This window comes from Adiantum capillus-veneris, chromosome 25, assembly GCF_014529385.1.
Source record: "Adiantum capillus-veneris isolate H3 chromosome 25, ASM1452938v2, whole genome shotgun sequence".
Lineage (NCBI taxonomy): Eukaryota > Viridiplantae > Streptophyta > Polypodiopsida > Polypodiales > Pteridaceae > Adiantum > Adiantum capillus-veneris.
Genome location: NC_140955.1, coordinates 126457529 through 126482635, shown reverse-complemented (window position 1 = coordinate 126482635; position 25107 = coordinate 126457529). Strand labels below are relative to the sequence as shown.

General features: G+C 46.3%; 1 protein-coding gene across 2 annotated transcripts in view; it reads left to right on the top strand.

Annotated features, from left to right (window-relative positions):
• The window catches only part of LOC147425615 (kinesin-like protein KIN-7E, chloroplastic), a 40211-nt gene extending 17542 nt beyond the window's left edge, over positions 1 to 22669 (top strand). Inside the window, exons 20-27 of one of the 2 annotated variants that reach the window (XM_086500244.1) lie at positions 16806 to 16856; positions 16976 to 17023; positions 17110 to 17367; positions 17449 to 18270; positions 18950 to 19039; positions 21878 to 22028; positions 22129 to 22225; positions 22320 to 22669. In XM_086500244.1, the coding sequence (XP_086356370.1) occupies positions 16806 to 16856; positions 16976 to 17023; positions 17110 to 17367; positions 17449 to 18270; positions 18950 to 19039; positions 21878 to 22028; positions 22129 to 22214 (1506 nt within the window). In that variant the 3' untranslated portion in view covers positions 22215 to 22225; positions 22320 to 22669. The remainder of the gene's footprint in view (positions 1 to 16805; positions 16857 to 16975; positions 17024 to 17109; positions 17368 to 17448; positions 18271 to 18949; positions 19040 to 21877; positions 22029 to 22128; positions 22226 to 22319) is intronic. The other variant, XM_086500245.1, reaches the window with a different exon arrangement.
• The last annotated feature ends 2438 nt before the right edge of the window (positions 22670 to 25107 follow it).

Here is a 25107-nt window from a genome sequence, read left to right as displayed (position 1 = left end):
ACCAAGGGTCTCTCCATGTTCCTCCAACTTTCATGATTCACAGATGGTCCCCAAACTTGGACCCCATAAAGCATAGCTGAAGCAACCAAAGTATCAAAGAGCCATAGTTTTGTTTGTGGTTCTTGAAACTGAACCTGCGAACACATCCTCTCTAGCCCTCCTAATGCCGCATAGGCTCTGGATAGTCTAGTCTCTGCTGCTCTCCTTAGGGTAAACCTCGGTCGCGTGAATACCACCCCGAGATATGTATATTCATCTGTGTACTCCACAGTGTCTTGGCCATATACGAGTGTAGGTGCCGATCTCTTGACCCACTGTGGTGTGGTGTTAAACACCATAACCTTGGTTTTACCAAGGTTCACAGACAATCCACTATCCTCTGCAAAGTTGTGCAATGCATCCAAATGTCTTTGCATGCCCTTTGGCGACTCTGACATTAACACAATATCATCAGCATATAATAATAAAGGGATCCATGTCCCTGCCAGCTGAGCGCCTCTGTCACCCTCTCTGTCAATGTAGTTAGAGACCTCATCTACATATATACCAAAAAGTGTAGGGGACAAAGGACACCCCTGTTTCACTCCAATAGTGGAATGAACAATGTCAGAAATCCCCTCAGGAGTGCGTACCTGGCTAGTCACTGAGCCGTATAAAGCCATGATCCCCCATATGATCTCTGTGGGTACTCCCAACTTCAGTAGCCTGTGCATCAATCTGGCCCTCGGCACTGTGTCAAATGCCTTGCGGAAGTCCACAAAGCAACAATACATCCGTCTCCCATGTGCCCGACCCTCCTCAATAATGGCTCTGAGTGTAAGAATATGGTCCAAAGTGGAGAAACCCCTCCTGAACCCAGCCTGTCCTGCTACTCGTATGCCCTCATTTTCTGCCCATTTACTCAGTTGCTGTTCAAGAATGGATGCATACAACCGTGCCAATGCGTGCCCTATCATAATAGTACTGTAGTTCCCTGGTACCGTGGGGTCCCTGCCTTCAAAAGAGGTACAATAGTAGATAATCTCCAGGACTCGGGTAGTCCCTCACACATGACACGGTTAAACAACCGCGCAAGAACCTTCGACAGTAAATCTCTAGCATGTATCAAGTGCTCTGCCACCAAACCATCATGATCATATGCTCTCCTAGTCCTCATCCTGTCAATGGCGTTCTTCACCATCTGAGTGGTAAAGAAGGTACTAGTGGCTGGACATGGCTCTAGAGGGTCTGGTAATGGTGGTTGCCCAGGTACTGTATATAATGATGCTGCATATTGACCCCAAATCTCGGGAGAGGTAATCACTGGAGGAGGTGAGTGCTCATGGAAGAGACACCAGGCCTCACCTGAATCTCGGCTCAAAAAGAGCTGATACAAATCACGTTCCATCTAGGCTAAAAAGGCCCACTTCTTCCGTCGCACTAAACGCCGAAGGGCAATCCGAGACTGTCTATATGTAATGACTCCAAGTATAAGCTCACTCTGAATCTGAACTCTCATCTCTCTGCACTCCTCATCATACCAACTATTCTTAGGCATGTTCCCAGAACGTCTTCTTTGATCTGGTTGAGTGTGTGGGTATGCCTCTGCTGCTGCCCCATGCAAGATCTCCGTCAATAAAGTGGTGATCTCCTCCACTGTATATACAGGCTCGGCTCCCCCCATCTGTCTGTAAATCTCTTCCACATAAACTGAATCCGTCTCTGGTGTAAAAGTATACCGTGTGTGTGCAATCCTCCGTGGTGTCTGAGAGACACTGTACTGGAAAGAGACTGAAAAAGTCAGGAGAGCATGGTCCACTGCTACTCCAACAGGCCTAGGGCCCACACTGAGATCTTGAATATGAGAAATGAAGCTCGGTGAAGTCATGACATAGTCCACTGTACTGGCCCCATGTGTGTGTGGAAAGCATGTGAATCCCCCAGATGAAGGAAAAGTCTCTAGACCATTAAGTATGGCCAGACCATGCGTAGTTGTCATCTCCATGAGATATCTCCCATACTCTGTGTGCTCTTTATCCTGTGAGTGTCTGTCAAGTCCCATCTCCGATATATCCATCTCTCTAAGCATCTCCGCCGAGGTATCATAAAATACCGTTTGGGAGTTGGCCGTCGTGGCATTAAAGTCTCCCAAGAGAATGATATCTCCATCTCTAGAGAACTCCCATATATCATCATCAAGTATAGAGAAAGGGGATTGCCCTCTAGGTGAGGTATAGACTGATGTGCTAGGGGGAAAGTAACATATAGCAATGTATAAGAATCTACCTGTCTCAACTCTCAGTCTCACCCACATGTATCTCGCCTGGTCATCTCTCCGGACAATCTGTAATAGCGGCTGCAACTCTTCCTTGAATAAGACTGCTACCCCTCCTGAACCTCGACTTCCATGCTGGGATCTAGCGTCTGGCCGACAATCTGTCTCCCATAAATAGCCAGTCACCTTTGGCATCAACTGTCCAGATTTTGGATGTGTCTCCGAGTAAAAGACAATGTCTCTATCTCTGAAGCTATCTTCAAAGGCACCCACATCTAGCCTATATGATCCATTACAATTCCATGGCGCCATCCGGAGTGTGGTCCCATATGTCTCGCACCGTCATGCTGTGCGTTTTTCCAAAACCACTACTTTCCCTCCTCTGTAAAAGGCAATTTTTCCCTTCTCCCTTGCTGCCTTGATCTCTGGCATCAACTCTTGCATATGTGCTATTTGTGCTAAAGTAAGGTCATCCCCCATAAATATTCCAGTTTTCTTAAGTTCTAGTCTCTTCTTCAGGAATTCCTTCCTTGTTTCCAAAGTCGGGAAACGCAAAATAAGTGCTTTCTCTTTGACATTTCCCTTCTCATCCACTCCCTTCTTTCCTACTCTCCAAGCACTTGTGTGCATAGGTTCCGGGATGCCCATGCGCTGCAAGAGTTCCTTCACTTCGTCTTCTACATTTTCGGTGTCTTTGATACCAATAATACGCACATGGAGGGCTCTAGTCCTCCTCTTCGGTTCCTCCTCAATGGTCATATTGATGATGGTAGAAGTCTGTGCGGCTTCTGGCATCCGGGCCTTTCCTTTCTTTGCACCTTCAATCCATTTTTCTGCTTCGTCTTTATCCTGTGTTTTAGAAAGGCGCTCCGCCCATGAGGAAGCCTCTTTCGAGTTTAGTTCTTCCCCTTCGTGCAGAGTTTTCACTTGCTCCTTAATATCTTCGAGCTCCTTTAACATCGAGGGCTGATTTCCCCCTTCCGTTTTGGGCATAATTTTGCACGCTGCAAGTTTCCCTTTAAGTTCTTCAATCACTGCATCTTTTTCCTTCATTCACTTTTCCACATTGGTTTTCCAAGATTCAAAGCTTGCAATTGCATCATCCAACTTTTTCTTCATAATACATTCCATTACATTCACTTTTGCCCGCATTAGAGCCTGCATCTCCCCTTTCACAGATAGATACATCTCATCATGCTTATCTAGCATCGCTTTATCGAATTCTTTCCTCATATCTGCATACATAGAATTCTTATAACTCTCTGCGCTTGCGTACATCTCTTTTCTGATGTCATCTCTCATAAAGTTGAGCTCAGATTTAATCATCACTTGAACCCTCTCCATCATTAAATCATCTTGGATTCTGACGGTTTTCCCTGCCCGCAATGAGCTTGGCAAGAGTATGCTTATTGTGGCGTGAAGAAGCTGCTTGCTTCACCATCCTCGACTGGTTGGTCCATCCGAGAGAGAACAAAGCGAGCACTGAGTCAAGGCTCTCACCAGCTGAGGTCTGGCCTCCGCCCTGGTTGGCCTTGCCCTCGTCACCAAGTCCTAGCCCTAGTCCTCGCTGACTTGATTGCTCTCGTCCTCGCCTTGGCACTGGTCTCGTCTGGTCGCCCTTGGCTCCTCTAGCCCTCTCCCTTGGTAGGCAGCTAGCTCTCGCCCTTGGCACAGCTCGCCCTCGTCCTTCAGAGGTTAGGGCCCTCGTCCTCGTCCTCGTCCTCGCCCTTGGCAAGCTGCTCGCCGTCTTGACACAGAACCAACAGCTCGACCAGGTCCACCTGTTCGCCCTCGACCAGGTCCAGCAGCTCGCCCCGCCTTCGTCCAGCAGCTCGCCCTCGTCCCTCGTCCTCGTCCAGCAGAGAGAGAGAGCTCGTCCCTCGTCCTTCGACCAGCAAGTTGGCAGCGCGACAAGCTCGTCCTTCGTCCAGCAAGGCAGCGCGAGAGGGTTTGACTCAGCGTGCTCGCCTTCGCCTGAGTCTCCTCCCCTCAGACATCTCGTCCTCGTCAGCCTGCTCGCCACATAATGCTCGCCCTCGTCAGTCTGCTCACCCTTAGGCTGCTCGCCCTGGTCCAGCTGCTCGCCCTCGTCCACGCTCTCGCCTCAGGCTGCTCGCCCTCGCCCTCGCCCTCGTCCAGTTGCTCGCCCTTGCCCTCGTCCAGCTGCTCGTTCTTTAGGTTGCTCGCCCTCGCCCTCAGCACAGTGAGAGAGAATTCTTTAAAGTTGTAGGAAGAATTCTTTATCAGCTGATGATGATGATGTATTTACGTCCTCGGGGGGCCAAAATGACCCATGGGACCACAAAAGGTCTACAAGATGCTCCCCTCATGTGAGAGGGGGTAGTGGGCTAGTAGCTTTCTTGTGTGAGTGTTGTGTGATGATCCAATATTTTGGCAAAGTAGATGCCTAAAGCTACCGGGGAGGGGTGTATCTGAGAGAGAAGCTCCTCAAAGGTGACATTCCCTTGAAAGAGTTGTGGAAATTCAACACGGATGTGTGCGTATGCTGGGCACTCAACGGTGACATGAGCCTTGCTTTCCACTTTGTTCAACTTGCATTGTGGGCATGCCCTCCTATTTTCCTTAATATTCAGCCACCCTCCCGTTTCAATCTTGAGCATGTGTAATCGCGTCCGCATCAAAGTAATGGCTCGTCTTGCCAGGTGGGACATGGGTGTCTTTATATGCATCTGAGTGTCCCTAGTCTTGTAGGTCTCCCAATATTGTGTATTGATGTGCTTGCCGTAGTACTCAAATTTGGACCTGTGTAGTGCTGTCTTCCATCTGGTGTGTAGGGCTTCAAGTATGCGAGAACCATTTCCGTATGTCTTCTACGCGGGAGAGGTCTATGCTATTATTTGCACAAATTTGGTACAATGGTCTAGATGCAATGGACTTGGCGACGATGTCGACGACAATGATGACGGCGACAAGATGGGCTGAAATCTGAAAACGCTAGGGGCTGAAATCTGCAAATCTGCTATCTGCTGAATTCTGACTCTATGTCGGCGAGGACGGCGATGGCGACAACGTGACAACAATGGCTGAAAACGTAGACGCTGAAATCTACGGACAGCGGGGCCCGGGCTGAAACTGAAACGTTGGCTGATTTGACCACGCGGCGAGGAATCTGCTACGGGAAAAGGTGAGATTTGCAAGGTTTGGGGACCTGATCTGCGGTGTCTAGATGCTGAAAACTGATGCTATGGCTGGTTCTCTCGCGGGGAATCTGCAAAACGCTGATGTTGATCTGCAATTGCAAAAACACTAGGCCTGTTACTATGATCTGCTAACACCAGGGCTGATTCTGCTGAAAATCGCTAGGTTGTCTTGCTGGGTTTTGCTGAGAAGGTGTAATGCATCTAACTGTCGCTGCATACCCTCTGGTGAGTCAGAGATCAAGACAATATCATCAACATATAACAACAATGGGATCCACGTCCTTGCTAGCTGGGCACCTCTATCACCCTCTGTGATAATGTAATCAGACACCTCATCAACATACATAGCAAATAGAGTAGGAGGCAATGGGCAACCTTGTTTCACCCCAATGGTGGAGTGAAATAAATCAGATATCCCCTTCGGAGTGCGTACATGTCCCATCACTGGTCTGTATAGAGCCATAATCCCCCAAATCAACACAATGGGCACCTCCATCTCCTGTAGTCTGCGCATCGAATGAGCCCTCGGTACCATGTCAAATGCTTTGGAGAAATCCACAAAGCTACAATAAATCTACCGTGTGACCTGCCCTCCTCAATGATGGCTCTGAGTGTCAGAATATGATCAAGAGTGGAGGAACCCTCTTGAAATCGGCCTGGCCCTTTGCGCGTACACCCTCACCTGCCCAATTAATCAACTACTGGTCAAGAATGGATGCATACAACCATGCCAATGTGTCCCCGACCATGATAGAGAGAAATGAAATGAAATGAAATGTTATATTTAACGTCTTCAAAAGGCCAAAGGGACCTATGAAACCAGAACGTTACAATGTGGTGGATCTGATACAAAGTCATAGTAAAAAAATGACAAAATGACAAAACAAAAATAAGAGAGAGAGAGAGAGAGAGAGAGAGAGAGAGAGAGAGAGAGAGAGAGAGAGAGAGAGAGAGAGAGAGAGAGAGAGAGAGAGAGAGAGAGAGAGAGAGAGAGAGAGAGAGAGAGATGAGATGAAATGTTATATTGACGTCTTCAAGAGGCCAAAATGACCTATGAGACCAAAAAGTTACAATTGGTGAATCTGATACCATGTTTGAGTACGGAAATTACAAAGTTACAAAGAACTAACACGAAGACACTAAAATCCTTTTGGGGGGGGGGGGGGGGGGGGGTTGTGGGTTCATATGAAATCTTTCATCGATCGTTGTTGGATCTCATCGACTTCCTCCATGGTCAGTACTCTGGTTGGGCGTCTTGCATGTCGAGCTAGAGTGATCTGTATCTTCTGTTGCAGCCTTCGCCGGTAGTGGGAGACCCCATGAGGTCGTGGATGTTTGGATTTGCCAAGCTCAGTGGCTCGGTCAAGCAGTGTACCTCTAGTATGAGTAGGCTCTGAGATCTTCTCTAATGACTGCTCCGTTGGCTCTCCTCTGGCTAGTGTAAAGAAATCTGTGATTTGTCTCCGAGTCTGTCTTTCCCCCGATGTCCTCATCAAGCTCTCCCTAAGTCTACGCAGCTCTAGTAGGAACAATCCGAGACACCTTTGATCCTTGTATCTCATGACTCTAGAAAAAGGTCTGAACCCTTCTCCGAACAGGCAGTGGAAGTGGCCATGTATCTCATAGTATGTCGCATATTGACATGTGTAGTGCAGCTCTGTCTCTGGCTCTAAGTTACATAGGTGACATATCTTGGCTCTTGCCGGCACCCCTCGAAATCGGCCGGTCTCGATCTAAAGCTGATGTGAGGATGTGCGTATCTGTCCAATAACACATCTTATCCCATGAGATAAGTGTGTATCCATGTATGCAAGCCTAGTTACAAAGCCGTCCTCCGTGAGTTCGAGAAGATGCTCTCTGTAGAAGGCCATCTTTGTGCCCAACTCTTGTGTCAGCTGTATCCATGTGCTCCTGATATTTAGCTGAATCAGATCTTGACGTATGAATCTGGTGATCTCTGTCCGCGTGAGAGACAGGGAGGGTGCATCCAGGGAGTATAGAAGCGGAGGTAATCTATCCATGTTGAGACCATGATTGAAATCATGCTGTCATCTGTCCGTACCAACATGCTGTATCGCCTTGTAGAGCTAGTTGTCGAGATGACTCCAGGGCAAGCGATCATAGAGACCAGAGGCCTCTCCATACATCTCCATCCATCTGTGTTGCCAGATCTCCCATGGTGGTCTACTGAGGGTCCCCATACATGAACTCCACTGTCACGAGCTAATGTATGCAGAGCATCCAAATGACGCTGCATCCCCTCTGGAGAGTCAGATATCAGCACAATATCATCAGCGTATAGTAACGGCGGAATCCATGTCCCTGCTAGTTGAGCCCCCTTGTCCCCCTGACGCTCTACATAGTCCGAAAACTCATCCACATACATCCCAAAAAGAGTCAGGGATAGGTGGCATCCTTGCTTTACTCCAATAGTGGAGTGGACCATGTCAGACATTTCCTAAGTGGTGCGTACCTGCCCCATCATTGTCTTGTATAGAGCCAAAATACCCCATATGAGCTCTGTAGGCACACCCATGTCCTGTAGTCTACGTATCAGTTTGACTTTCGGCACTATATCAAAAGCTTTGCAAAAATCCACAAAGCTATAGTAGATCCTCTTGCCATGGTGTCTACCCTCCTCAATAATAGCTCCGAGTGTCAAAATCTGCTCAAGAGTGGAGAAACCTCTCTTGAAACCTGCTTGCCCTGGTGCTCTTATGCCTTCTTGCTCTACCCATCTACTCAGCTCTTGCTCAAGAACGGCTGCATACAACCTAGCTAATGTGTGACCAACCATGATGGTGCGATAATTCGCTAGAATCATGGGATCTCCCGACTTGAAAATAGGCACAATTGTAGACAAACTCCAAGTCTCCGGGAAGCCTTCATACATGGCTCGATGAAGCATCATAGCGAAGAGATCTGCAAGCATATCTCTGGCATGGATGAAGTGCTCTGCTACCAGACCATCATGATCATGTGCTCTCCTTGTCTTCATCCTGTCAATGGCTTTCCTTACCCTCTCGGCAATAAAGAAAGAACATGTCTTTGGGCATGTCTCTAGTGGGTCCGGCAGAGGTGGTTGCCCTGATGCTGTGTAGAGAGATGTGGCATATTCCCCCCATGTCTCAGTGGAGTTGACCGCTGGTGGTGGTGAATGCTCGTGGAATAGCCTCCATGCTTTGCCCGAGTCCTGACTTATAAATAGTTGACATAGATCCCGCTCTAGCTGAGATAGACGGGCCCTTTTCTTTTGTCGCACTAGGTGGCGAAAGATAATCCGTGACTGTCTATGTGTGGTAATACCCATGAGCACTTCCCTATGTAATTTGATCCTCGTCTCTTTGCATTGCTCATTATACCAACTATTCTGGGGCATGCTCCCAAATCTCCGTGTGGGCTGGTTGTGGGGGTATGCCTCTGATGCTGCATCATGGAGTGTCTCTATCAGTATCTGGGTGAGTTCATCTAGTGGCCGTCCCGGCTCTTGGGTGCATACCTTGTATATCTCATCGATATACATAGATCATTCTCCCTCATGAAGGTATATCGAGTGTGTGTGTGGGGACCTCTCCTAATGGAGCTGTGCTGAACTGAAAGGTCAGGGTGAAAGACACGATAGCATGATCAACTGCTACTCCGATTGGCCTAGTGCCCACCATGAAATCTTTGAAAGAATGGAATGAGACCTGGTTGGGCCATAATATAATCCACTGTGCTGGCACCATGTCGGTGTGGAAAGCAAGTAAAACCTCTAGCTGTCGAAAATCTTTGTAGGCCATTCACAATGGCCAATCTGTGTGCGGTTCCCATATCTATCAAGTATCTGCCATAGTCAGTGTATTCCTCATCTCGTGATAGTCTGGATAGACCCATCTCTGTGACGTCGAGCTCCCTAAGCATTTCTTCGAAAGTATATTAAAATATTGTCTGGTGGTGGGCAGTCCTAGCATTGAAATCCTCTGTATTATAATGTCACCATCCTTGCATATATCATTATCCAAAATAGCAAAGGGGGATTGTCCTCTAGGTGATGCATATACTGGCGTTTTAGGAGGAAAATAACAAATAGCTATGTAGAGGTATCTGCCCGTCTCTGCCCTGAGCCTCACCCACATGTACCTAGCTTGTTCATCCTTGCGTGCTATATATATCAGTGGCTGCAGTTCCTTCCTGAATAGAACTGCCACTCCCCCTGAGCCCCGTCCTCGATGCTCCGATCTGGTCTCCTGTCTGGTCTGTTGTCTGCAGGCCGTCTCCCATCTATATCCGCTCACCTGTGGCATGGATTATCCAGGTGCTTGATGTGTCTCAGAGTAGAAAATGATGTCTCTCCCCGTGAAGCTATCCTCAAAGGCCCCTACATCAAGGCGGAGTGACCCATTACAATTCGAGGTTGCCATCTTTAGTGTGGTCCCATAGGTCTCGCACTCTCATGCGGGGCGTTGCTCCAATTTTACCACCTTTCAATCCTTGTAAAAAGCAATCTTCCCCTTTTCCCTTGCTGCTCTAATTTGCGGCATTACTTCTTGCATATGAGCAATCTGCGAGAGGGTGAGGTCATCTCCAAGAAAGATGCCAATCTTCTTTAGAGTCGGTCTCTTCTTCAGGAAGTCCTTCTTCGCTTCCATGGAGGGGAAGTGGAGAATGAGTGCCCTTTCCTTCGAGGTTTCCCTGTTGCTCCCGCTTTTCTTAGTACCCACTCTCCAGGCCCTCATATGCGTATGCTCGTTGACCCCCACCAGAGTCATGAGTTCTTTTACCTCTTCATCCACATTATCTTGGTCTTTGAGGCCACATATCCTTACGAGTAAGGCCCGCACACGTATCCTTTGCTCCTCTTCTAGTGTCAAGTTGATGATGGTTGGTGTGGGGGTTATTTCCTTGCCTTTCCCTTTCTTGACAATCTCGATCCATTTTCGGCCTTTTTTGCTTTTTGTTGGGTCTTTGTGATGACATCTACCCACGAGGTCGTCATTTCTTTTTGTTGCTCCCCACCTTCTTTGATGGCCCGCACTTGTTCCTTAATCGTGTTAAGCTCTTCACTTACTGAGGGTTGAAGCTCTCCCTCTTCGAGGACATTCTGTGATCGCACCTCTGCAAGCTCTTTCTTGAGTAGTGCGATTTCCTCATCTTGGGTCTTCACACGATCCTCGAGTGTATGTATCGTGCTTTCTTGTGCTGCCATGCACGCGTCGAGTATGTTGATCGTACCTAGGAGGTGGCGGGTGATCATGTTGATGGACTCGTTCAGCTCTTCTTTGCATTTTTGGATTGCATCCTCCATTGGGCCATCTTTGCCATTCTGCTTCCTCATGGTCGAAGGGCCGTCACAAGAGAGGGAGAGGGATACACGTGAAGAAGAGAGGCACAAGTTTTTTTTTCTCTCTCTCTCTCTCTCTCTCTCTCTACGCGGGCAGAGACTCTCTCTTTCTCTCTCTACCTCTCTCTACGCTACTCATCTCTCTCTCTCTCTCTCTACGCGACTTTCCCCCCTCTTTCTCTCTCTATGCCTTTTTTTGGTTTTTTGTTTTGTTTTGTTTTTTTCCCTCTCTCTCTCTCTATGCCACTTCTTCCTCTCTTTCTCTCTCTACGCTACTTCCCCCCCCCCCCCCCCCCCCCCCCCCCCCCCCCCCCCCCCCCCCTTCCTTCTCTCTCTACGCATTAGGTTAGCGTTGGGGCAGCGGGGGTAGAGCACGAGCGAGCCAAGTTGCAGGGGCAACGGGAGTGCAACGCGAGGGGCAGCGCGCAAGCAGGGGGGGCAGCGAGCGGGTGAGCAGGGAGCAAGGGATAGCCAGCGAGCGGGAGAGAGAGCGGGGGGCAGCGCGCGAGCAGGGGACAACGAGTGGGCACGGGACAGGTGCAGGGTGCGAGGGGACGGGGGCAGGGGGAGTGCAACGCGAGGGGGAGTGCGCGGGCAGGGGGGGCAGCGAGCAGGGGCAGCGGGGAGGAATGAAATGAAATGATATATTAACGTCTACAAAAGGCCAAAATGACCTATGAGACCAACTGATTACAATGATGAGTCTAGTACCAAGTCTGGGTACAAAACAAAGAAAACTAGAAAAAAAAAAAAAAAAAACTGATATGAGTGCTACCGACTCCTATGGGTGGCTGGTAGGCTGAGCAATGGTATCATGCCATAAAGGTACAAAGTGGGGATAAGTGTCACCATGATACAATATAGCAGTAGCATGAAGCCTATCCTGATCGACACTTTGGGTGTCGTGCTAGAATCCTGTGGATCCTTTGCCGCAATCTCCGCCGGTGTTGCGTGGCTCCCCTCCTCAGTCGCGGTCGTCTCGATCTCCCTAACTCTATAGCTCGATCAATGAGAGTACCGTTGGTGTGTGTATGGGTGGGAATCGAGCTCTGTGGTGGTGGTGTCCCCTCTGCCTCTGTGGTACTTAGACTGAAGAAATCTGAGATACGTCTCTGGGAGTGTCTTTGCCCATTCAATAGAGCGTCTCTATGTCTCTGAATGTCAAGTAGGAATAATCCGAGACATCTTTGATCATGATATTTCATGACTATCTAATGAGTCAAAACCATCTCTGAAAAGACAATGAAAGCGTCCCCGTATCTCATAGTAGACTGTGCAACGACATATGTAGTGAAACTCTGTCTCTGGCTCTGCATGGCATAACTGACATATCCTACTGTCTGTTGGTATGCCTTTGAATCTACCTGTCTCAATCCCAAGCTGGTGTGAAGATGTGCGAATCTGGCCTATAGCACATCGTAACCATGAGATAGATGTATGTCCATGTAACTGGGCCGTGTGACAAATCCGTCTGTCGTGAGTTGAAGAAGATGCTCTCTATAGAAAATCCTCTTCGTACCCAACTCCCGTGATGGCTCTATCCATGTCCTCTTGCTATCAAGCTGGATAAGATCCTGCCGGATGAGTCTAGTAGTCTCCATCTGTGTAAGAGCCAAGGATGGTGCATCAAGAGAATACTGGAAAGGGGGCAGCCTGTCCATGCTGAAACCATGCCTCTGAAACCATGAGCTCATTTGTGCATACCAACATGATGTATCTCCCTGTAATGCAAGCTGTCTGGATGACTCAAGAGCAAGCCTGGCATACCTGTCGCTGGTGGTGTCCCATAAGCTGTGTACAAATGATACTGATCTGGTGAGTGCCTCAACCTCCATAGGTGGGGCAGCCAGCTCCGCTCGTATGATGTCATGTGCGACTGAGGCCTTGGCTCTAATTAGCCTAGAAATCATAGATATCAGGGGTCTCTCCATATTACTCCATCCAGCACTGTCAATAGACGGTCCCCAAACATGAGCCCCGTAGTGCATAAATGAAGCGACCAAAGTATCAAAGAGCCAGAGCTTTGTTCGAGGTTCCTGGAACTGAACCTGCGAACAAATCCTCTCTAAACCACCTAGGGCTGCATAGGCACGAGTCAATCTAGTGTCTGCTGCCACTTTCAGTGTGAACCTCGGTCCACTAAAGACCACCCCAAGATATGTGTATGCATCAGTGTACTCCATACTGTCCTGCCCATATGTGAAAGTAGGTGCTGATCTCCTAACCCACTGTGGCGTGGTATTAAATACCATGACCTTGGTTTTACCAAGGTTGACAGACAATCCACTATCCTCTGCAAAACTATGCAATGGGTCCAAATGTCTCTGCATACCCTCTGGCGATTCTGATAACAACACGATATCGTCAGCATACAATAAAAGAGGGATCCATGTCCCTGCAAGCTGAGCACCTCTATCTCCTCCTCTGTCAATATAATCAGAGACCCCATCAACATACATGCCAAATAAAGTAGAGGACAGTGGGCATCCCTGTTTCACTCCGATAGTGGAGTGAATTATGTCAGATATCCCCTTTGATGTGCGTACATGACCCATCACTGAACTGTACAATGCCATAATCCCCCACATCAGCTCTGTGGGTACCCCCAATTCCATAAGTCGGTGCATCAATCTGGCCCTCGGTACTGTGTCAAAAGCTTTGCGGAAATCCACAAAGCTGCAATATATCCGTCTACCATGTGCTCGACCCTCCTCAATGATAGCTCTGAGTGTAAAGACATGATCTAGTGTGGAGAAACCCCTTCTGAAACCAGCCTGCCCAGGTGCCCGTATGCCCATAATCTCTGCCCAACTGCTCAGTCTATGCTCGAGGATGGATGCATATAACCATGCCAATGTGTGTCCTACCATGATAGTACGGTAATTCCCCGGCACTGTGGGGTCTCCTGTCTTGAAGATAGGTACAATAGTAGATAATCTCCAAGACTCAGGGAAGCCCTCACACATGACACGGTTGAAAAGCCGTGCAAGCATCTCTGTCAACAAATCCCCAGCATGTATAATGTGCTCTGCTACCAAACCCTCATGATCCTGTGCCCGTCTGGTCTACATCATGTCAATGGCCTCCTTTACCATCTCAGTGGTAAAGAAGGTGCTCGTAGCCGGACATGGCTGTGGTGGGTCTGGTAGTGGTGGTTGTCCAGGTACAGTGTATAAAGATGCTGCATACTGCCCCCATATCTTTGTAGAAGTAATCACTGGTGGGGGAGACTTCTCATGGAATAGACGCCAAGCCTCTCCTTAATCTCTACTAAGGAAGAGCTGATATAAATCTTGCTCCATCTGGACCAAGAAAGCTCGCTTCTTCCGTCGCACTAGTCGTCGTGTAGCAATGCGAGACTGTCTATAGGTGATCACGCCCAATGTAAGCTCCCCTTGTATCTGAGCTCTCCTCTGTTGACACTCCTCATCATACCAGCTGTTCTGAGGCATGTGCCTAGAACGACGTCTCTGCTTATGCTGAGTGTGTGGGTATGCCTCTGTCGCTGCCCCATGTAATGTCACTGTCAGCATAGATGTGATCTCCTCCACTGTGTATATTGGCTTTGATGTGCATAAAAGCCTACGTATCTCCTCTACATAGACTGAGTCAGTCTCTGGTGTAAAAGTATAGCGTGGATGTCTATCACCTCGTGAGGCCTGAGATGTATTGTACTCAAAGGAGACTGATAATGTTAAAAGTGCATGATCTACTGCTATCCCAATAGGCATGGGCTCCACTGTGAAATCCTGAATGTGAGAGATAAAGCTTGGATGTGTCAGAACATAGTCTACAGTGCTTGACCCATGTCTGTGTGGAAAACAAGTAAAACCTGTAGACAATGGGAAAGTCGTTAAGCCATTCAGTATGGCTAAATTGTGAGTAGTCGTCATCTCTCTCAGGTATCTCCCATACTCTGTATGCTCTCTGTCGTGTGAGCATCTCTCAAGTCCCATCTCCTCTGGCTCTAGCTCTCTAAGCATCTCCTCCGATGTGTCATAGAAGACTGTCTGTGAGCTGCCTGTACGGGCATTGAAACCCCCCAGGAGTATGATGTCTCCACTCTGGAGAACTCCCAGATATCATCATCAAGTACAGGGTGAAGCATATACTGAAGTGCTGGGAGGAAAATAGCATATGGCGATGTACAAGAAACGTCTAGTCTTTGCCCTCAGCCTCACCCACAAGTATCTGGCCTGATGATCTCTCCGAACTATGTGCAGTAGTGGTTGGAGCTCCTCTCTGAGAAGAACTGCTACACCTCTTGATCCTCTAGTCCCATGCGTAGTTCTCGTGCATGTCCTGCAAGCTGTCTCCCATCTGTATCCTGATATATGCGGCATCAACTGTCTTGGAGCCTGATGAGTCTCTGAGTAGAAAACAATGTCTCTGTCTCTGAAGCTGTCCTCAAAGGCCCCCACATCAAGTCTATACGAATCATTACAGTTCCAAACCGCCATCCTGAGAGTGGTCCCATAGGTCTCGCACCGTCATGTAGAGCGGTGCTCTGTAATCACTACTCGTCCATTTTTGTAGAAAGCTAACTTTCCCTTCTCCCTTGCTGCTATAATCTCTGGCATGACCTCTCTCATATGTGCAAGCTGTGAGAGCGTAAGATCATCTCCTAAAAAGATACCTGTTTTCTTGAGGGTTGGCCTCTTCTTTAAAAAGTCTTTCTTTTCTTCCATGGAGGGAAAGCGCAAAATAAGAGCCCGTTCTTTTGAACTCTCCCCATTACCTTCACTCTTCTTGCCCACTCTTCAAGCTTGTGTGTGCGAGGGCCTCTCCACCCCCATCATGGACATGAGGCTCTTCACCTCTTGGTCCACCTTATCTGAATCTTTTAGGCCGGTCACTCTCACGTGTAGAGCGCGTACCCTTCTTCGTTGTTCCTCTTCTAGTGTTTTGTTGATGATGTCGGGTGTAGTCGGAATTTCCTTGCCTTTTCCCTTCTTGACAACTTCAATCCATTTTTCAGCCTCATCCATTTTCTTTTGCGTTTTGGAGAGAACCTCCACCCACGAGGTCTTCATTTCTCCTTCCTCCTTTATTTGTTTGACTTGTGCTCATATACTATTCAGCTCGTCAATCATTGATGGCTGAATTTCTCCATCTTCAAGGCGTCTTCCCTCTTTGGTTTCGTCGAGTTCCTTCTGAAGGGCTGAGATGCTACTTTTTAAAGCTTGAATTTCATCCTGGAATCCTTGCGTTCTAGTTCCCTCGCCTGTTCCTCCCTCTTTTTCCATTCAAGAATTAAATTCTTCTCTTTCTTCCACTCATCCATGTGGGCTTTGCATTCTTTCAACTCCTTTTCAATGGCTGTCATCCTCTTGCTTGTGACCATGTAGTGTGCCGCCATCTGTCTTGCCTTATTTGTTTCACTTTCTAAAAGAAAGGAGAGAGCAACCTATACGCACCGCATTATGCATGCATGTGTTTCCACATTCAGCCTACATGGCATATATTTGCTTTCTGTACGTGTCAATTTGCAATATCTGTGAGTTCTGCAGTTTCCAAATTCCTTGCAAATAAATCCCTGCAGGACTGAAATTACAGGATTTTGAGAATGCAAAAATTCGGAAAATCCGGAAAAGCCGAGACTGAAAAGTCTTGTGGGAATTCCTCCTGGATTTTGAAATTTGCCGTGTGTATGTACCTGCGGGCTGAATAGAAAAAGGGGGGGGGGGGGGGGGGGGGGAATGTATGTATCTGCGGGCACGCTGTCACAGCAATAGGTGGGCGGGGTTTGGGGGAATTTGTGCGCGCTGTCACAGCAGCATGTGGGCGGGGGGTGGGGGAAAAAGGAAATTTGTGTGCGCTATCACAGCAGCAGGTGGAGAGGGAGGATGCGCAGCGTGAGGGGATTGTGTGCGTGAATCACAACAGTAGGCGGGGGGGAGTGTATGCGCAGCATGAGGGGGGGTGCAGGCTCCGTGAGGGGGGTGCAGCAGGCTGCGCGAGGGGTGTGCAGCAGGCTACGAGAGAGAGAGAGAGAGAGAGAGAGAGAGAGAGAGAGAGAGAGAGAGAGAGAGAGAGAGAGAATGTTTGCTCCTTTTTAACATCTCAGACAATGTCAAAGTTGATGGGGCAACTCAATGAGAAAGAGTTTGAGCTGGAGGTAAGCGCCACCCAATTCCAAAACATAGGTTACCTGGAATAATAGAAAAAATAGACCAAGTCCTCTAAGAATGAAGCTAATTGTATCTTTGTATTTAATATTGCATTTATTTGTTACAGCTAAAGACTGCTGATAACAGGATTCTTCAAGAGCAACTTCAAACAAGGGTATGCTTAGGCATACTAGATTTTTGTAGGTTGCTACTCTGATGAGCCCTAGATCTACTTATACAGTCAGTGCTCTATTATTGCAGATGTCTGAGATAAAGGAATTGCAAGACACAATTGCAGCAATGCAGCAGAAGTCCTTTGTACCAGGGCGGGGATTGCAACAAAGGGTGAATGGATACTTGGATGCTTCACATTCAAATGGAGCCAGAGTTAATCAGATTAGTTTTTCAGGAGATGACATGGATGCTGATATGCTAGATGACCTGGAAAGCAGCAGGTTAAGGGGAAACTTGCGTGACACCATCTCAATTTCTAGTTTGCAAGGTCAAGTTCTTAAACAGGTTCGATTTCATATGCCAGCAAAGCTAGTCTACTAGTAATTTGATCACTATACAGATGACTTTTGAAATCTTTCTGACCAGGCATCAGAAATTGAGAAGCTTCAACAAGAAAAGGACATTCTGGTTGAAGAAAAAGAAGGCCTGCAAATACAGGGCCAAAAACTAGCAGAAGAGGCATCTTATGCCAAGGAGTTGGCCTCCGCTGCTGCCGTTGAGCTGAAGAACTTAGCTGAGGAGGTCAAGAAGCTCTCCCTGCAGAATTCGCAGCTTGCCGCTGATTTGGTGACAATGCAAGAGGCTGCATTTTCAAGGCTATCCAGCATAAATTGTGTAACCAATGGAAGCTATGTCAAAGGCCATGCACGTTCTGATCGCCAAACTTCAGGATGTCAGACTTTTCGAGTAAATGATGGAGAAAGAGTCTTCGTTGATCTGGATAATGAGTACACAGACTTTGATTCATGGGAACTTGATCCTGAAGATATGAAGAGAGAGTTGCATGCCAGGAAAGAAAGAGAGGTGGGTCTAGAAGCAGCTCTTGCAGAAAAGGAACAAGTGGAAGCAGATTTGCGAAAGAAGCTTGAGGATGCAAAACAAAGAGAAGCCAATTTGGAAAATGATCTAGCTGGAATGTGGGTTGTAGTGGCAAAGTTAAAAAAAGAGAGGGGAACCTCAGATGAACCTTTAGAGATGGAAGTCGATGATTCTTCTCAAAAAGACTCTGGTAATGAGACTGTGAATAGTAATGGGTTCCATGACAATTCTCAAGAAAAGATGCAGAAAAAGAACTCCATCGAAAAGGAACCTGACAAGCAGCAGAAAATGATTGAAGAGCTACAGATGAGCCTTGAAAATGAGAAACTCAAAACAACAGAGCTACAAAGTGCTGTCTCTAGACTGAAGGCAAGTCTCAAGCTCTCGTATAATTTATATATAAAATGTTTGCTTATGTTACTTCTAGGGGTAGAGGATCAAATGAGTCTGTACAAAATACATCATGCATCTAAAATTATGTGGGTATATATGCATTGATGGTCAAAATAGTGCCATATTGTTGAGTGGCAAGGTCCCTAATGTCTGCCTGCACTGAGCCTTTTTACTAAAATTTTGACTGTACTCCGACTCAAATGCATATGAGTCTCTATCAAAAAGAGTCACTATCAAAAAGAGACCCTGTTCTAATCTATCCTAAACACTTTTGAATCCACCAAGAGGCTGTATATCAAGTCTGCATGTATGGCAATGAAGGGGTGTTATGGGTGTTAAAGCCGTACTTTGTTGCAAGTATTCTTTTCAGGTAATAGTTCCCTGCAGTTGGTGCTTCTTAAATCTTATGTCATAGAAAGGTTACTGAAATTGTTTCACGCAACCAGAGCAGTAACATCACTAAGCCTCTGTGATCTATGATGCACTCGTAAAGAGCACGCATTTTAAGTATCACAATTTTTCTTGAAAAAGATATGATATAATGCTAACTGGATTAAGACTCAAAAAGCGCAAATCGGTAGACTATGTAGCCAATTGTGTTTCACTGTTTGCAGGTTTTGGGTTTGCATTAACTTGTAATTTTGAACTGACTCAGGGGGATGACTTGGATAGCCTGCACTATTCTACTTTGGAGGATCTTCAAAATCTTCACATGGAGGCTTTAACCAAGATTTGTCAAGCTAAGGTCACACTCCTCATTTCTTTTGATGATTTTGAATGAGGATTATCATGCCACAGTGTTTATAAAAGCACCAAGCATGCTGTAATTCCTTGTGTTATGTCCTCCATTATTGGAAGGTAGGATGAAGCAATCTAGAAAGCAGATATACTTGTGTTCAATATGAATCATGATGGGTGACTCATGATGGGCAAGGTACTCAGTTTAGAGATGAAATGAAACCAAATGTTATATTACTGTCTTCTAAAGGCCATATTAACATATGAGACCAAAGAGTCATATCATGGTGAATCTAATACAAGGTCTGGATAAAAAGAAAGAAACTAACTAAACAGAAACACTAATAGAGTTGTAAAAGGTGGATATCAAGAACATGAGAGGTACATATACAAAAAGTGGGTGTGTATCTTATATTAAAATCTGGAGATGGCTCGCATTGGTTGCTGCACCATCGCCAATTTTTTGCCATTGGGCTCGTTGGGGGCCCAATGGCAAAACTTTGGCGTCTCTTCCACCACTGAACGTTGAGATGGTGAGCGATGGCAGCAGAACTTTGTAGGGGCGAGGAGTAGGGTGCATTCCCCACCCCTGCACAGTTTTCAGCCATCCATTGCCCTCTCGTCCGTGTGGCATTGCACAATTGTCAATTTTTTGCCATTGGGCTCGTCAGGGGGCCGAGTGGCAAAAATTTGGTGTTTGTGCCGCCGTTGACTGTTGAGACGGTGAGCGATGGCCACGAAACTTTGCAAGGGTGGGGAGTAGGGTGCATTCTTTGCCCTTACAAAGTTCTGTGGCCATCTGTTACCATCTCATCGGCGTGGTGCTGCACAATCTCCAATATTTTTACATCGGGCTCGCTGGGCCCAGTTGAAATATTTTGGTGTGTGTGCCACGTTGACCGTCGAGACGTTGAGCGAAAAGGAGACTCTACCCTGATCAAGAACACTTATACAGCAGCTAAATCGCAAAATGGGCAGGGGGAAGGGCGACATAGGTGGCATGTAGATACTGTCGTCATCGTAAAGAGAGGTCTAGGCTGTCCCGGCCAAATGAATGCTTGGCACTGACGCTCAGCCCTGTCAGTGCCTGATAGAGTGAGATCCAGCCAGAAAGCATGCAGTCACTATGGGAGGCTTGGGTCTTCTACCCTCAAAGACTTTGAAGCAGCGTGCCTGCCACACAAATCATAGACGAGACTGTTGGTCATATGTAGTCTCTCTTCTGTCCAAACTGCAGCTGAGAGATCAGGCACTGGGCATTGCTGAGGACGTCTGGCCTAAAGCGGGATCCATAGGCTGCCTTGCTTTGTCTCATAAGCCAGTGCTGGCCATGAGCTAGCTGACCATACTACAGCCTGCGATGGAAAATCATATTGGGAAGGGGAAGAATGGAGGCTATCACATAAAGGACCGTGACCATATCTGTTGTGCTTGTGGACAGTTTAAAAGACATTGTCTCTGGTTCTCCTTGGAGTGCCCACACCTCAAGCAAGTTGAGAGGGTGTCTCTGTATGCTAGCCAGTCAGACCCCCATCGCTATCCCTCAATGTGCCGCCAACCACTGAAAAGTAGTATTCCTGTGAGACTGGTGGGTAGCCCAAAGGCGAGTCCAAAAATCTGCTGCTAGGATGGCCTCTTCTCGAGCCTTCAAGATATGTCATGACTCGTCCTAGCTCTACAGTGTGCTGGAAACAAGGAACCCAAAAGTGATTGAGAAAGGCAAAAGGATTTCACGACAACCACTTGCCAGGGTCCCACTGCAACTGAGCTAAAGACACAGCTGTGAAGGCCCACAACCTCCAATCCCTTTTGATAGACTCCAGAACATCACACCCGTATCCATCACATGCAAAACCAGTACACAAATCAGGACCAAGAAGCTCTTAGTGTCTCAAGGAAAATCGAGCAAGGCCCTCCTCACTAGGGCAGCTCTACTGAGATAAAGCCCTCAATGCATCCATCAGCGAGTCTTCGATAGGGACTGCTCAAACTCAGCGCTCATACTCAGTGACCCTTCGTCTAACAGGTGCCCAACCCTCTTCCCGACAAGCATCCCTGTTCTCAGAAGAATTCTCTAAAGACAGGAAGGTTGCATAGGTTCTCAGCTCCTAGACCAGCTAGGTGTCCTGTCTCTGAAGCTTGTGAGCCCCAGATCAAGTGTCTAGGACCAGTGATCTCAAAAAACTTGCTTTGAACGCAATTCCATACCTGGGTCCACCGAGCTTCTTATCTGTGTAAAGTATAGTCATGGCTCCTCTCCTCAAGCTCAGAATTCTCCCAACTAGCTTCACCTAGCTGGGTCTCAATCCACTGGCTATCGGGTTGCCCTCTCATGCATCGCCCTGAAAGCGTGGTGGTGCAATGACTCCTATGTCCACGATGGCATGTTGCCAAGAAGCCATGATAGCGTCCCCCGACACCCACAGTACCAAAAAGCAGTAGACTAACAAGTCTTATACAGATTTCAAGTAAATGCTCACAATGTCGAATACGGCTCTCACACAATCGTTGCTCTTGAATTGTCGGAAAATGCACCTCCCACCAAACTGCGCCATAGCATCTGTCTCATCTGACCATAGATGATTCCTTAGCATAGATAGCGAAATGAAAGATTTCAGGCGAGTACTTGCTTCAAATTTCTGTTGGAAGGTGGGGAACTGAGGATCTGAGGTACTTGAATTACTTCAATGATTTTGTCATTATGATTCTTGAGGATGGTAAGAATCAAGGTGCTTTGTGAAATGTTGTCCCCCCTTTTGAAGTATTTTGGAAGTTTTTAGAACCTTGTGCCACTTTATTTGGGCTGAAATTACAGTTAGGGTTGACATTTGTGTAATGTTTGAAGCAGGCAAGAAACAGAGATCTGGACAGGGAAAAAGAGCGGGGGCTGTACCCGAACTTGGATCAGCATCATGAGGAGAGTAATGGTCATATTTGTAAAGTCTGTTTTGAAGCGCCGACAGCTGCGGTTCTCCTTCCATGCAGACATTTTTGCCGTAAGTATGCTGACACCTGCATATAAAATGCAACCGGGATGGCTCCTGTTCTGTTTTCATATCCTATATTGAACTACCCATTTGCCTCATTGTTCTCCAGTATGCAAGCCATGTGCAGTAGCATGTACAGAATGCCCTCTTTGTCGGAGTGGGATCGCGGACAGGATTATAACATTCACCTCTTGACTATGTGACAAGTAAGGTTCTTAGAATTATCTCCTCTGCATGTCTTATTTAGCTTTTAACTTTTGGACTGACCTATGCCTTTTTTTTTGGTCTTGACTCTTGAAGCTATCCGAAATAGGGGCGGTTGCATGGCCAATTTAAGCGGAACCTTAAGCAGTCTGAGTGGATAAACCGCCTCCTGCTTTAGTGTACATAGGGCTTCGCACATGGCGCTTCCGCTTCCATTCCAAACATTTGTTAGCTTCAGGAGAAGCTCTTGTACTCTGTATCAAATTTTTTTTTTTTGGCATTTTCCACTCGCCTCCCTTACCTTAGCCTATGGCAGGAGTAGGTTGATTAAGGAGTGTATACTAGGAAGTATAGAAATATCAATAAGCTTTTGTCTTACTCACCCATACTTGTAAAACATCAACTCAATAGAGATTGTTGCAAGTTTCTCTCCAGACTTTCTATTCCTTCCACCTAGTAAGATATGTGGACCTGCTAATGAGCTTAATTTTGGTAAACGCCTCATGGCATTGTTCATTTTTTTTTTGATGAAAGGAGAAGTGCTCTCTCTATTTGGTTGCAGGACCATGCTGGCCCCTTTGTTGACATCCAACATATGATTTTTACTTGCCCTGATGCTGCAAATGGACCGCGGGTTCCACCCACATTGCCATTCCACAATGAATTACTTCTCATACCCTCTCTCTCTCTCTCTCTCTGACCACTAGCCAATGGACTCTATTTCCCCCCCCCCCCCTCTTCCTTTCTCTCTTTCTCTCTCTACAGTAGCCCCCCCCTTTCTAGTACGATAATCTATAGCAGTGGACATTGACAAAGCTCTTCCAGACTGATGCAATACTTTCTGCGACAATATCCGCAGCAGAGCATCCTCTGCCATTGAAACGATGCTGACGATGATCTTTTTTTACAACCTTTTTTATTTTACTTGATTTTAATTTGTACCAAGGCATTGGATCAGATTCACACAGATTGTATCAGTTTGGCTTCATATGCAGTTTTGGCCTTTTGAAAACTGTTAATATAACATTTTATTTCATTTCGCCATCTCTCTTTCCCCTCCCACTACGACTCCTTGCAGCGGTGGACATTGAGGAAGCTCTTCGGTGACCAATGCAATACTTTCTTGGACAACGCTTTTGTCTTAACAATCTTTCACTTACCTAGGCATTGGTTTAGATCCCAAAGGATTGTATCAATTTAGTCTCATGGATAATTTTGGCCTATTGAAGACGGTTAATATAACATTTCATTTCATTTCTCTCTCTCTCTCTCTCTCTCTCTCTCTCTCTCTCTCTCTCTCTCTCTTTCCCTTGCCTTTTGGACGATTTGTGATGTCAATGATCTAACCAAATTGCGGGGTCTATCTTTGTATTCGAGACTCCTCAAGAGAAGATGTGGCAGTATATGGCATACCGCATTAACAACAAAACGGAAGTCGGAGTGGTATGAGAAGCTCGTATGTATAGGTTTAATGTAGGTTAAATTCTCATGGATGTGCACTTATTTGTATGCAGTGCACGTGTTACTTATGTTCAATTTCATGTATGCAAAGAAGTTGTATTTATGTTCAATTTAATGTATGTGAAGAAGTTGTACTTCAAAATATAGTTACTCTCCCTATGTCGTTTCTTCTCTAGTGTCTCTGTGTATTTTCTCATCTCCTGGAGAAAGCCAAGTTCTAATTTCAAAAAGCAAAGTTGTGACGCAACTTTGAAAATGTTGAACTCACTTGGAGTTGTAGATTGCCGTTTGTACATGGATCAGCTTCATCAATATAATCAAAATCCAACAAGAAGAAAAGACTTAAGCTGCAATTGTCACTTCTCACTCGTGAAACTCATGGGTGTTCTTTTATTTTTTGACCAATAAATTCATTTCCAAACACTTCATCTTTATCATATATATATAAAAACAGGCCACCCGTAAGTACAAACTGGCCCAAGAAGCAGAGATTTTTAATTGCTCGTATCTTCAAATATTTCTAAATGGCCCAACTTTATTTTGATTTAATGCATGTGTACCATTAAGACTAAGCACACTTGAAAAGAACGGGTCAATTAAGTCCTATCCTCACTCTACTTTCTTTTATATTTCAAGAACAAAGTATTTATAAAGATCCCCGAAATTGATTACATGTTTGATAAACACCATTAATGTCGCACATTTTTTGATAAGGAAAGGCTCTTTTACTTACGTGTATTATCTTCTGCGTTATCAAATCAACAATTTCTAACGTTGTGGCTATACATATATTAGAGGGAATTGCGATTGCGATCATCTCACATTGAGCTATGCAGTTACTCACATGACTCGAGGTGGTTGGAGTTAATAAACAACAATTTGTAAGTACTTTGTTACTCAACCTTACTCCAATGTGGTGTCAAACAGGTAGTAAAATTTTCTCTCTTCTTATGCCTTGTCTAGGCCATTGGTCACTTGCACATAGATTCGTCGATTTAAGCAGTGTGTAAATACTCATCCTAGTGTAGATTTATCGATTTAAGCAACACCAATTGTCCGTGCAGATTTGCCAATTTAGCTAGCACAACCTTAAACTACAGATTCATGCTTTTTAATCAATACCAAATGCAGATTCACCAATTTAGGTAGCATTAGTGTAAAATTGCCGATTTAAGCAGCACATCTTATTAGTGTAGATTCGCCAATTTAAGCAACACTGATCATAGGATCATGTTGCAGTGGTTGGCCACCACTGTCCTTAGTATGATTTTGTTACCCGGGTATGTGTTGGCAAATACTTGGATTTGGAATGGGTATATAATGATTTTTTGTCGCGACTGTATTTATGGAATTGAAGTTGAGATTGATTAGAATTGATTTATTGCATGATGAGTATGACCAATGATATTCTGCTTCATCAGGG